The following is a 13,796-nucleotide window of genomic DNA, read 5'->3' as shown; positions in this document are numbered from 1 at the left end:
TGGTGCTACGTAACAGCCATTCTACTAGACCAAGATTACAGCCCAAGCTTTTCCCAAGCAGCAGTAGGGTTCCCCGGGGATTGAGAAACTAAGTGGCCAGTCAGATAAGGATTAATTTCAGTGACGGATTTAGAGGGTCTGTAAACATGCGGCACATGGATGACAAGCGTTCGACAGAGTGAAGAATGGGTCTCCTTCTTCTTACCTTTCTCCCCCAAGTCAGCAGTGCAGGTCAAGGAGGGAGGTGGGAAACGGCAGTTAATACAGACGTCATTAGAACATACGACATTGATTGTGTTTCTCCTATATGCCAGACATTTAGCACACACACATTACCTCCAATCCCCTTTATCACTCTATGAAGTGGGCATTAGCTGTATTTTACAGATGAGGAGATTGGCTCAGAAAGGAGAAATTACTTGCTGTAGTTTACATAAGCTACTAAGTAGCAGAGCCAGGATTTGAACCTGGGTCCTTCTGGCTGTAAAGCTTTGGAGCTTTCTACTATGCACACCATCCTGTCTCTTCTGCGTCAGTGATAGCAGCCCAGGCCTCAGGGAAACAGCTGTTGCTTAAGAACACTAGTTGGTCATGTGTGGACAGGGTGTCCGTTGTTCTCTCCTTTGTTCATCAATTCATTCTACAAATATATGTTTATTTATAGCCAGAAAGTAAGGAGAGGAGAGTAGGCCAGGTAGGTGAGGTGGGAAGGGACACTTGTGTGGGTAGGAGAGCAACGGGGCATGGAAGGGTTGAGGCTAAAGTAAACAGAGAGAAAAAAAGGGTAAACAAGAGTTGACCGCAGGATGCGGACTAAGTTTTGGGGTCTGTTCTTGGATATAGTACTGAAGGGGTCTCTGGGTGTTTACAGAAGAGATGTCTGAAGCAACACTAACAGGCAAGCTGCAACCCAGTGGCAGCACTCAGGATCTGAGGTTGTTCAGACAGCACTTTACACCTACACACCATGAACACACACTCACACAGGAACCATCAATATGGAGACAGGTGCTTTTAAACAAGCACACCAGAATATATGTGACCACACAGTGGAAGCCTGGACCTTTATTCCATGCTGTTTCGAGTGCTCACCATGTGACTGTAACTCCCCTTCAAAGAGGCCAAAACCGATTTGGACGCATGAAGTCTAGAGATTTGTGGAAGAGCAAACAGAAAAAAGAAAGAGAAAAGAAAAGAAAAAAACGATCTTAGTTTATAGTCACAGTGTAGTTGGGTGTGGGTATTAAGACTTTGGGGATTATATAAAATGATGTAATGACATAGAAGGAATCGGTATGGAATGTTTGTCCATATACATTTTCCTTATTTTTCTTTTAAAGGTGAGCACAAATAATAATAGATTGTAATAAAGCAAGCCTGACCTACACAGCCACTTAATCCCAGAGGGAATGTGACCCAGAGGAGGGAGGGGCAGAGCTCAGGAATGTGTTGCCGTGACACATTGATTCCAGGACGCCCCGGGCTTCATCTGCACCTGAGATATGGACAAAGTATGTTTGGATGCTGTGGAGGTTTCTTTTTGTCCGCTCCCCAGTTAGAAGGATGGCAGCTGGGGTGACTGTGCCACTCCCAAGGGCATCTGGCGTACACAGGCTTGGGAATCCAGGGGCCTGATGGGGCTGAGGGACGTTCCTCTCCCTTCCATACCAAGTGTGTGCAATACCAGCAGCCTCCAGGATTTAAAGGGGAGAACTGGAGGCAATGATACTGATCATAAGGTTCATAAAGACTAAACCGATGATTATAATCAGCATGAGTGCTGGGGAACAATAGAACCTTTATAAAGACATACTTTCCCCTACAAATTAATTATAACACATCTCTCTCATAAGAGAATTACCTAGTGATTTTTTAATCCTTTAAAATTTTTGATTGAAGGGTGCCATGAAAGTGTCAAATGTAACTATCATTAGGTAGCATTTTGCTTCATATCATGTAGGACCCAAATCCTGTAAAAGGAGAAATAGTTCTTGACCATGCACGTGGTCCTTCAACTAACACAAAAAACTGCTTTGGGAAGAGCGTTGGCGGTCTCTTTTGTATTCATTGCAAATACCTTCACCCTAGAGAAACTTTATTCAAGCTCAGGAAAAGAGCTGACAATCTGGGCACTCTCCCTAACCGTGTGACCGGTAAGGAAAGGCCACCTTTAGCCCTCTCTCTTATTTCCCTTTATATTTGGAAGCCAAGCACCATCCTAGTGGAAACAGACCTAGTGTCTTTTAAAGTCTGCTGTATAATATTGATACCCTGGTCCTCAACTGTTTTCCCCACTCCAATCTTACTCTAAAGGATGCCACTCGCTCAGATCAGTAGCAGTGGCTCATCATGGTAATAACTGCCCTGCTGAGGAAGGCGACAGAAGGAAAGAATCAATGTGGTTGGTGGGTGGAGATTCTGCCTTGGATTCCCGCTCCCCGCTCTCCCCGCCCCGCCCCCCGCCTCATTTTCACAAGCTCTTCAAATCTAATACGAATTTACAAGCATTTTGGGGCAATCTTTACTTCATTATCTACCTGAAAGAATTTACGTCCTGTAAGTAGAGTTTCTCTAAACTCATCACTGTCAATTTTTTTGTTTACGATACTGCAAAATTATTCTATTCTTGGGGACAGTTATTCCTTTCAAGTTCCTTTTTACGTTTGTTTGTTTTGTTCTGAAAGCCTTAGAGCTGCAGGCCAGGGTGACTGGGACAGAGGTGGGGTCCCTATCTAGTGAATAGGACTTGGGAGGCAAAGGACTTGTTTTTACGCCGGTAAAGAGTAAAATCCCGAGTCGCAGTTGATTTCATGCAAACAGGGCTGGAGAGGCCCAGGGAGGACCTAGTTTGGGGTGAGCATCGGGATCTGTGAGCCAGTGTTGCTTCAGCGTCTCACAGTACGTGTGGGGGGAGGCAGGTCCCCTGTCCCTCCTGGTACCATTGGCACTACCCTTCACCCCAGTCTCTTTGGAACTATATTAATAGAAGGCGACACTTCACATTGGCGCTCAGACCCCAAAGGGAGTCTGGCAATGGCTTGGCAGGTGGGCAAGAAGCCGGGAGATGGGTGGGAGAGTGGGGCGGAGGCATCGTCGAGCGGCGTTTGGCTCAGCCAATGGTAGTTCGGGGCAGGGGTGGCAGAGGCGGAGGCACCGAGGTGGATCAGCCAATGGAGGGCGAGCAACTACTGGAACGACCTGGTGACGTGAGGAGCGTTCCATTCGCCCAGTGGTGGGCGGCTGCCACAGCTGGTTTAGGGCCCCGACCATTGGGGCCCCTTGTCAGGAGGAGGCAGCCTCCGGGCTGGGGAGAAGCCGCTGCCACCTCGGGCGGCCGACGCGGTCCCCTGGGACAGTGCACTTCCTGGCCTCGGTTCCCGGCCGAGTTCTGTCTCCGGGGTTCAGGTAACAAGGGGTGGGGGTGGGGGTCTCCGGGGTTCGGCCGCGTGGTCTACCGCTCCCGCGGCTGCTCCGGGACGCGCGGACCCTGGCTCTCCCCTTCTCGGCTAGGCAGCTGCCGAGCCCCTGGCCGGGGGTGACTACACGTGGCGGGGCGTGTGTGAGTGTGTACGAGCGTGCGGAGGTGGCGCACGTCCCAACCTGCCCGGGGCGGTGGTCGGCGGCGTGGCCGAGGCAGGGCGGGCCTCCCGAGGCCGCGCCCGCCGCCCGCCTGGGACTCCGGCCTCAGCCCCGTGCCGTTGGGCCGGTCGCTGGTTCTTGACGGATTTTGATCTTTGTTCTCCCAGGCCCGGCTCCCCTTCCTGGTCTCTCTTCTCTCGCTGGGCCGGTTTATCAGGAGAAGATTGTTTTCCAGGTTAGTTTTACACAAAGGAAGTGTTCTCTGTACCTCTGGTGCCCCCTCCCCTTTCCCAAGCCTTCCACCTTCTCCTTTCCCTGCTCAGTTCCTCGTCTCTCTTGGGACCCTTACCCTCTCCAGCCCAGGAATGATTTCGAGTTGGTTGTTTCTCATCAGTCAGTTGGGCTGCAGGCTTCCGCCTCGTTCTTGCCAGCGCGGGGCATGTGGTATCAGTAAATAGAGGCCACAGCACCCGACCTGAGAGGAGGAGAAGGGTGGCAGTGGCAGAGAAAGGCTGGGCCTGGGGATTCAGGATGCTAAGTGGAGATGGTACTTCTGAAATGTCCCAGAAAGCACCTTTATGACTTTTCTTGACTGCTGCCGTCCCCCCTCCCGCCCCTCCTCCCCCCAGCCATATCAGAACCTCTCCTGCTTAAGTCAGCCTTTCACCTACAGGTCTGTGATGTGGTTTCATTAAGATTCCCACCAATGTTAGACTAGACCAGCAAGGTTGGTTCATTTCCCGGACTCAGGAAGTTAGGAGGGTTTGATTAGGGGAAATCTGTTTTGAGTAAATACAACCTGGGTTTGTGTACACAGTGTCCACAACCTCCTAGCTCTGCCAGAGGATGACTTGTTCCCTGGTGTGATTCACATTTGAGTGGCTAATTGAAGAAAGAAGGCGAAGAACTGGAGGAGGGGTGGGAATGGCTCCTTAAGGACAGAAACTCTACTATTATTTTTAGAGTCCTCTTTGTGATGATTATAGAAAAATATGGTATAGTGGAAAGTTCCCTGGACTGAAAGTCAGCAGACCTGTTTTCTTGGCTTAGCTTCATGGCTTTGTGACCCTGGAGAAGTTATCTCCCCTCTTCGGTCTTCACTTTACTCATTTCCAAAACAAAGTAATTGGGCCTGTCAACTACAAAATCCCTTCTAGTTCCAAGGTTCTATGATAATCACATCATCAGTATTATATTGGAAGTAAAGGGGTATATTTAAGAAGATATGCTAGCCCCCTTCTCTTTTTGAGAACCTTTAACCTTTTCTTCTTTTAGGGGACAAAAACAGATTGGAAATAAACTCTCCCATTTCTTCACCCCCATCCCTTCAAGCAGTGCTCATCTTTCTGCCTCTGGGAAAGGAAGATTGAACTGCATTTTCTTGTTCCTGTCTCATTTTTGTGTGTGTGTGTGTGCTTTTTCTTAGGGCTAGAAATTGGACTTCTGATGATGTTTGACCCAGCGGCAGCAATAGCAGGCAACGTGATTTCAAAGCTGGGCTCAGCTTTTGTTTCTTCCCTCTTGTAATCACAAAACCCATTTTGGACCAGGAATTCCAATCATGTCTGTGATGGTGGTGAGAAAGAAGGTGACACGGAAATGGGAGAAACTCCCAGGCAGGAACACCTTCTGTTGTGATGGCCGCGTGATGATGGCCCGGCAAAAGGGCATCTTCTATTTGACCCTCTTCCTCATCCTGGGGACGTGTACACTCTTCTTCGCCTTCGAGTGAGTTTCCATTGAGTACAGTTGCCTGATTATGGTTACCTTGGGTCCAGGGGAAGAACCTTCTTTTTGGGGAGTTTGTGGCTAGTCCTTGGATGGCTGTCATTGTCCTCTTGGGGAGTGTCTATAGATCATGCCAACTGAATTCATTGCTTTGAGCTTATAGCAGAGTATGTGCCTCCTAAAAACACCAAGACCCTTGATACCAATTTTATAGCACTGATTTGGGGCCACCCCTGGAACACTTGGGAAATAAAAGAGTTTGTCTTTATTGCTCACCTCCCCTTTTCAGTGGTCTCCTTAGGTGCTTAGTGACAGACTGCCTCTTCCCTACCCCTCCTGAGCCTAGGGGCACTCCCCGTGGTCATAACTCCACCCCATAATACTCACTTATTCTGTAATTCTGGGTCCTATTTCCTTAGGGCTCAGCTCTCAGTTAGCTGTTAAATTGAAAAGCCAACTGAATTGGGAACCTGCAGATTGGTTCCAGCCTCAGCTGTGCCACAATCTAACTGTGTGTGTGGCACATATGTGCTTATTAAATGTGAGTTGCTCTTTCTTTCACTCAAAATTGCTCAACATAAACAACTCTCTATTCTGTGTGTGCCTGATACCAGCCTTGGAGTTATTTTTTCTGTGATGTAATAGCTAGTACTAGAGCCACTGTTTGAAGTCCGTGTAGGTCACTGCTCAAGGGAAGTGGCCAGTTGGATTCTAGGGTACTGTGGCATGACTCCTGGGAATGCTGAGAATGCTGTACACTCTAGGGCTGGGAGTAATGCTGATCGGTTTGGGATTACAGTATTATGAGGAAGGCCTTGAGGAGCCAAGAGGTGTGTTTGTGGACTGTGAACCACACCTAATAGGAGCCTGCTACAGTTCCTGTGCCCCGGTGACCTGGAAATGGAGCTCGCATGAGGGGGTGTGGCCATGGGCATGAGGGGGTGTGGCCATGGGACGGAGGACGGAGCTTCTTGGCCAGACTTCGTGGGTAATTAAAATGAACTCTGGTCTCTTGGGGCTCATTTTTGTCTTTCTTCTATAAGGGCTTCAGGCTTACCCAGTGCATCAAGAGTGATTTTTTTTCGGACTGCTTTACCGGACTTTTTTTTTTTTTTTTTTTTTTTTGCGGTACGCGGGCCTCTCACTGTTGTGGCCTCTCCTGTTGCGGAGCACAGGCTCCGGACGCGCAGGCTTAGCGGCCATGGCTCACGGGCCCAGCTGCTCCGCGGCATGTGGGATCTTCCCGGACCGGGGCACGAACCCGTGTACCCTGCATCGGCAGGCGGACTCTCAACCACTGCGTCACCAGGGAAGCCCTTTACCGGACTTTTTGATGGTTGCAGCTGGCTTGAGTAACAGCAGAGGAAGGAGGGGGACGTAGTTTATAACAGGGCTAGGAAAGTAAGGTCAGAGGACCTCTTTGTCAAAGGCACTTCTGTTGCTGCTATTGCTGCTGACTTTGTAAAGTATTTGGCAAAGTCAGACAGTTTGATGTTGGCTTCTTAGCTGCTTTCCAGTCTGAGTTTCATGGCTGAGTGTGTGTGTGTGTGTGTGTGTGTGTGTGTGTGTACTTTGTGTGTGTACCTATGTGTGGTACAAGTGAGTGTGTGCAGGTGGGCAGGCATATGCATAACATTAAAAAAAATGTTTCTCCACTCCTCACCCTTCTCCAAGTTTTCTTTGCTTTATTCCTGCCTTGCTTCTTTTTGGAAGTGCAGAGATGAACTCTGCTTTCTATCATTCTCACTCCTTCCTCTGCTGAATCACTAGCTCTTTTGCCACCCTCCCTGCCCCGCCCAGGGTTAAATTTTTGTGGTTGGAAGCATTCAAAACAGAGATGAGATTTGTTTCTAGACCCTGAGTGAGCTGGTAATTCTGGACCCAGGAAACCTCTGGTTTGACTGGCCAAGGGAACTTGAAATTTGGAGCTACTGGCATTTGACCCTTTTTGTATCTGGGAGCCAGACAGAGTCTGATACGGATCTGTTCCACTTCGGCCCTGAAGGCCTCTGAAGAAAACTGCCTGTGGGATGAAGCTTGTAATTAGCCAAGTTACTGTTTGACAGACAGGTTGGGTTTTCTACCAAGATGACTTTTTCCCCCAAGTTATTTCTTGTGCTTTGCCCTCAGATATGAAGGGTGAGGTTGTTTGTAAGCTGCCCTGGGTTCCAGCTGTCTGTGGGGTAAATATTTTTGAGGGTAGGGCTTGGGGGAGGGAGTAAGGAGGCCGGAGGGGAGAAGGAAGTAAACGTGTTAGCTGAGCAGTGGAGTGGGGAAGGCTACATCTGACCAAAGGGGAGAGGACCCTGGCAATGAATGCTTTTTTTACTGAGAATGGTAGAATCTGTGTTTGTGAGCGTGCATGCATCTGTCTGTCATATGCAGACACACAGGCACTCTAGGTGGCAGCTGCCTTGAGCCTAACCAATGACAGGCTGTACAGAAGATACCAGCGTGCCTCCGAGGAATGACATTTCTTTCTGGTTGACCTTTTTCTTTGGGATCTGTAATTTACTACCCACCACGTGGTGGTGGATAGGGTTTGGGGGCAGAATATGGGCTCCTTCGCTAGTATGAGAACTTAGGGAGACCTCAAGAAATCAGCTGGGGGCTTCCCTGGTGGCGCAGTGGTTGAGAGTCCGCCTGCCGATGCAGGGGACACGGGTTCGTGCCCCGGTCCGGGGAAGATCCCACATGCCGCGGAGCGGCTGGGTGCGTGAGCCATGACTGCTGAGCCTGCGCGTCCGGAGCCTGTGCTCCGCAACGGGAGAGGCCACAACAGTGAGAGGCCCGCGTACCGTGCATAAAAAAAAAAAAAATCAGCTGATCTAGCCCCCTGCCTTCAGGCAGTTGAGGGTGTCTGAACCACCAGTGACAAAGGGCTGTCTCTTTTCATCTTTAAACTGTCTAGGAGCGTAGACTATATATCCCCTGGCTGCTGCATTTTGGCCTTGAGGAAGAAAGTTCAGATCTTGAGGCACATCTGGACCTGCATTTTAGTAACAGCGTCCTGCTTGCAGCAGGTGCATAGGAACGAGTGCGAGGTGATTTATAACCACCCGTGGCACAGCCCTGGGTCAGCCAGATGGCTTGAGAAATCTGGTCAGGCGTGTGGGCGCCCCTTGATGAAAAACATGCAGTGTTAGTAGTGCCAGTGGACATCTTTTTATTTTTGGATTTTGCCTTTACACGTTTAGATTTCTCAAAGGAGGGACCTGTAATTTTCAGTGGACAGACAGTAGGTTGAATACGTAAAATGAACAAAGGTGGTCCATCCAGGAGCGAGTTAGCTCTGTATTGTTAGAAGTGTTTCCAAAGAAGCTGGGTAGCCATCTCTCAGGGCTGCTGTCACAGAGTGGATTCCTGCCCAGGATGGGAAATTGGGCTAGATTATCACTAGGCCTCTTGCAACTCTGAGAGTCTGAAATTCTATATAACTCTTGTGTCTGTCTGGAAAATTCAAATACACACACAGAAAAGGAGGGGATAGAAGATTACCAGTAGGTAGCTGTATTTTAAATGTAATTGTATCTGTAGTAAAAATGTCTTTGAATTTTGAAGCAGAGTGTAAATTGTACAGTACTTAAAAAAAAAGAATTTCCTTGCAAGTAGAGATTATCATACTAAGTGAAGTAAGTCAGAAAGAGAAAGATGAATACCATATGATATCACTTATATATGGACTCTAAAATGTGACACAAATGAACCTATCTATGAAACAGAAACAGACTCAGGGACGTAGAGAACAGACTTGTGGTTGCCGGCAGGGGTGGGGTGGGGTGGGGAAGGGATGGAGTGGGAGGTTTGGGTGAGCAGATGTAAGCTTTTATATATAGAATGGATAAACAACAAGGTCCTACTGTACAGCACAGAGAACTATATTCAGTATCTTATGATAAACCATAATGGAAAAGAATATAAAAAAAAGAATGTATATATAACTGAACCAGTTTGCTGTACACCAGAAATTAACACAACATTGTAAATCAACTATACTTCAAAAAATACTTTAGTTAAAAAAAAAAGAACTTCCTAATGTATTCTTAGGATGAGGTATTTAGGAAGTGTGAGCTTTGAGCACATGAACCGTTCTCAGTCCTTTTTGCCCAAACCCTGTCCAGCTTGTGTGATGAACACATAGCAAACAGCTTGGCCGGGAATGTTAGGACACTATAGCAGAATGACACTGACAACCTGTGAGCTGTCCAGCTACTGAAAGGCTATTGTGGTATTTAGTCAAATTCAACTTCCTCATAAAGCTTGGGGAAAGGACCAAGTGCACTGTGTTCTGGAAGTGGCTTCCTAGCTGTCTCTTTTAACGTTGTGACCAGATCACTAGTGGGGTCAAGGTCCTGAGACTTCTCTTGTGGCAAGAATGATTGTGTGACTCTTGACCCCTGAAGTAGAAGTAGTTTGCTGCTATGATCAGTGCTTATGCCTCACTGTGCTATATCTAGAGGAAACCGTATCAAGGCACTATCAAACCCTGTTGGACTGACCCTCCTGGGTGCTCCTGATGTACAGAGGAGTCGTTGAATTGGATGAACTGAAAGAAGTTTTGTAGCACTGCTTAGTAATTGTCCCACTTCTAGCCTATTCATATTCTACCTCTTTTTCAAGTCCCTTCTTGAGTCTTCCTTCCTTCATGAATTTTTTCTAGTAATTTCTGCATTCTCAGGACTAATTGTACATACCAGTCATTTAATATGTAATTATATGACATTTTTTATATTTCTGAATTCTGTGGTGATTACACTTCAAGCTCTTTCAATGTCAGGGACCATCTTCTGTGTCTATGTGGCCCCCACAGTGCACTCTGCCAGGCCTTTCATAGAGTAGGTGATCAATAAATGTTGCTGAATTGATACATTCTGGATGCACTTAAAATGTAACAGTCTTGACTCACAGAATCATAGAGTGATAGAGCCGGAGGGGGCCTTGGAGACTATCCTTATCCTTTTGCAGGTGACAAAAGCCAAGTCTACAGAAATGGGGTTATTTCATCAAGATCGATCGGCCAGCCAGTGCCTTTATATGACACTACTTTTTTTTTTTTTTTTTTTTTTTTGCGGTACGCGGGCCTCTCACTGTTGTGGCCCCTCCCGTCGCGGAGCACAGGCTCCAGACACGTAGGCTCAGCGGCCATGGCTCACGGGCCCAGCCGCTCCGCGGCATGTGGGATCCTCCCGGACCGGGGCACGAACCTGTGTCCCCTGCATCGGCAGGCGGACTCTCAACCACTGTGCCACCAGGGAAGCCCTATATGACACTACTTTTCATCTCATTGTTACCTTTTGAAGACGTGCAGATTACTGAAGATGTGCATAGTGCTGAGTGCCGGACACGCATATTCTGGGGTCTTGCTAGCTAGTGTTTGTGTTACCTTAGTGGACTCCAGGTTATTTTGGCCTCCCTAGCCCATGCTCCTAGAAAACGAAGGCATCTTTGTGGAAAACTCACAGCGTTCCAGCATGGCATTCTGGTAGCCTTGCAGGGACAAGGGAGCCCACGTCTAAGTGTGAACTTAGCAAGTAAGCTTTGTGTGTTACAAGAGGTTATCACTGCTGTCGCTGCCCCAGTCCCTGCTGCCGGGATGAGGACAGCTCAGGGAAAAATTAAGCAGTGTGTGCTCCCTACCATGTTACTCTGTGGGTGATGGTGATGAAAGGGATACCGTGTCCCCATGGACAGGAGGAAGAGAAGAGGCAATCTGATAACAAACTTAGCAGGTTTGAGGAGACACAGGGCTGGGTAGACCAAAGCCAGACTCTGACATGGCAGAATATCTGTGCCTACAGTGACAAGGTCCAGGTCCCTGAATTCCTTAGGTGAGATTAGGAAGAGGAAAAAGTGACTTTATCATGATCTCTAACCAAGAGAGTATTCTCTGCAGAGCTGCTCTATGGAGATTCAGTCTTGTGCTTATCCCGCCCAAGATTCTGTCTGTGACTTGGTCAACCAAAGACAATTTTAGAAAGGCATAGTTGCCTCTTTGATATCAATCTGTTAACAGTACTTAGCTAAACTCAACTTCCTGATAAAGCATGTCCCCTGAAGAAGGATTGGGTCATGTCTCCTGAACAGTGTGCTTTCCGTTAACAATTCTTTACGGTTCTGTCATTCAGAATTCATCTGTATATTTTCAGCCTCTACTACCTTTTGTGGTAATGAGTTTCACACTGTCAGTTTCCACTGAATGAGTCTCCCATCTTTTGAGAATGAGTCTTAATTGAGTATAGTGATCGTCTATTTTAGGAAAAGTGAGCACAAAGAACAGGGATGTCCCTAGCATGCCTACATCAGTTGAGATATTTATTGAGGGATAGGAGTCCTAAATCTTCCTCCTCAGAGATGCCAGAGGTGGTATTGTGTTTAAGAACAAAAAAAGGCATCTTATGCCTCTTGCAATAACAAGAGGCTAGTGAGTTCAGGGTAATGAGGGAGATGTGTCTGGAATGGAGCAAGGAGGAGGCAAGAACCTTATGATAATGATTAGATAAGGCCAGTTCAAGGAGGGCCTCGGAATACTGGCCTGAGGAGTGGGGGGCTTAATATAATAGGCAGCAGGGAATTGTTCTAAGTTCTTGATCAGGAGGATATTATAATTGAAATTTTTTATATTTGTTATAATTGAAATGTGAAATTTATTATTATAACTGAAATTTGGCAACTACTTAGCAGGTTTGCCTGGATAGAGATTTTGGCCTTCCTCAGTGAGAGGATGGCTCATTGCCTCACAATTGAAAAGGTCCCTGTTTGGTTAATTTTCCCCATTGCTCCTGGAGCAAAACAGGGTTATGCATTTTCCTTTGACCTTCACATAGCAGTAAATCTGGAGGGTGATATTAAATTATGTTTTTAGTGTCCAAGGAAACTTTTTCCCTCGTAGCAGACTCTGAGTGTCATCAGAAGAATGTTGAACCAGTCTTATGGGTGGTTGTACATGTTTACTGTGCTCTAGAGGTAGGTCATATGTAAAAGGACAGACAGCCATCCATATCAGGGAGGACTTATAGCAAGGGCTTATTTCTATTATCTGGGATCAAGGGCCATTATGGGGCTCTGACCCTTGGGCCATTCCTGCCGTTCCAAGCACAGCTCTTCCTTAAAGCCAACCTTAATGGCTGCTATGGGAGCAGTTTCAAGCAGCCATCAGCTTCCCAAGAGAGCTCTTCTTTGACCACTTACAGTCCTTAGAGTCTGACTCACCATGTGAACACTTGATTATTGGTCTTATCTTATTTAGCTGTTTCATATGTTAGTTATGTTTTCCTCAACAAAATTAACTCCCATTTCTCTTGCTCTTCATTTGTTAGACCCATAAATACTTGTTGGCTGATTGATTGCATTGATAAAAGGACAACAAAAAACATAGCAAGAAAGCTATTAGGGAGACTTGGAAGCAGAGTATAGAACACTAGTCCACCCTGCCAGTCTGTGAGGCAGCCCTGCCATGGAATCTGTCTGTTTTCTTACCAGCTCCCCTCATGAATCTCTTTTGAGTTTTTTTGTGTGAATTGAAGTCTGTGTCATTATCATTGTCCCTCCAATAAATGCTAGTGTGCTAGGGATGGGGGATGGGACATGACACACCAGCTCAGCCTGGTACTGCTGGTTACTGCTGGTCAGTACCACCATGTGGGAGTCCTGTCGTCTAGTCCAGCTATGGAAGCCTGAGGCCAATCAAGAGGTTGGTAGAGGATGGCTTAAAATGATGATGTCTCTTCAGGTGGCAGAAATGAAGACTTAGTGGGCACATGGTTGCATTTATAAGATTCACAAGGGAGAAAAGCAACTTCTAACCCCCTGGTACTCTGAAGACAAAGGAGAGTTCTGTGTCAAGAAGTGTATGGATATCATTATTCGTATCGATATAGATGGAAACTACTACGGGGTTTCAAAAACAGCTTATATATGTGGATGACAGATCCGTGTTTCACTAGGACAAATTAGTGATGTTTGAGGGTACTCCTGACTTTTGAGGTCGATACTGGGAATTACCCCCAAATCTTCACATAGCTTATTCCTATACAAGACAGATCTCTAGCTTACTGCAATTATGGGACTGACCTAGGTGGGTATTAAAGACAGACAGATGGGTTGTAGTTCACAGTGGTCTTAGCCGCTGGCTCTCTTATTTCTTCTTATTCGGGGTAGAAAGGCCTGCTGGTCCCACATCTGTCTTGCCAGCCACACCCACTCACTAGTGACAACTGGCTGCCAGTATCCTTGTCTCTGGAGAACAATACAATGGGCCTGTTGTGAACTTGTTGACATACAGAGTGGATTGTTTTAGCAGGTGCAGATGATAGTCTGTGTGGAGATTACAGAGACCTTTATCCTTAATGGCATAGTGTAATTGAAATCTAAGTTGTTCTTTGTCTGGTCAACAAGCAGGTGTTGAAATGGGACTTAGTTAAGCTTGGGCCTTCTGTGCATGGGGGTGACATTAGTATGTGTGTGTGGGGTGTGTGTGTGGGTGTGTGTGT

The 13,796-nt window shown here is 47.0% G+C and overlaps 1 protein-coding gene across 2 annotated transcripts in view; it reads left to right on the top strand.

Moving 5' to 3' along the window:
- Positions 1 to 3,218: 3,218 nt before the first annotated feature.
- Positions 3,219 to 13,796, top strand: part of ZDHHC9 (zinc finger DHHC-type palmitoyltransferase 9) — a 30,619-nt gene continuing 20,041 nt past the window's right edge. The window contains exons 1-3 of one of the 2 annotated variants that reach the window (XM_032620537.1): positions 3,219 to 3,405; positions 3,747 to 3,814; positions 5,006 to 5,307. In XM_032620537.1, the coding sequence (XP_032476428.1) occupies positions 5,141 to 5,307 (167 nt within the window). In that variant the 5' untranslated portion in view covers positions 3,219 to 3,405; positions 3,747 to 3,814; positions 5,006 to 5,140. The remainder of the gene's footprint in view (positions 3,406 to 3,746; positions 3,815 to 5,005; positions 5,308 to 13,796) is intronic. The other variant, XM_032620538.1, reaches the window with a different exon arrangement.

This window comes from Phocoena sinus, chromosome X (assembly GCF_008692025.1).
Source record: "Phocoena sinus isolate mPhoSin1 chromosome X, mPhoSin1.pri, whole genome shotgun sequence".
NCBI classification, from domain to species: Eukaryota; Metazoa; Chordata; class Mammalia; order Artiodactyla; family Phocoenidae; genus Phocoena; species Phocoena sinus.
The sequence above is the reverse complement of the archived record's forward strand: the minus strand, read 5'-3'. Positions and strand labels throughout refer to the sequence as shown.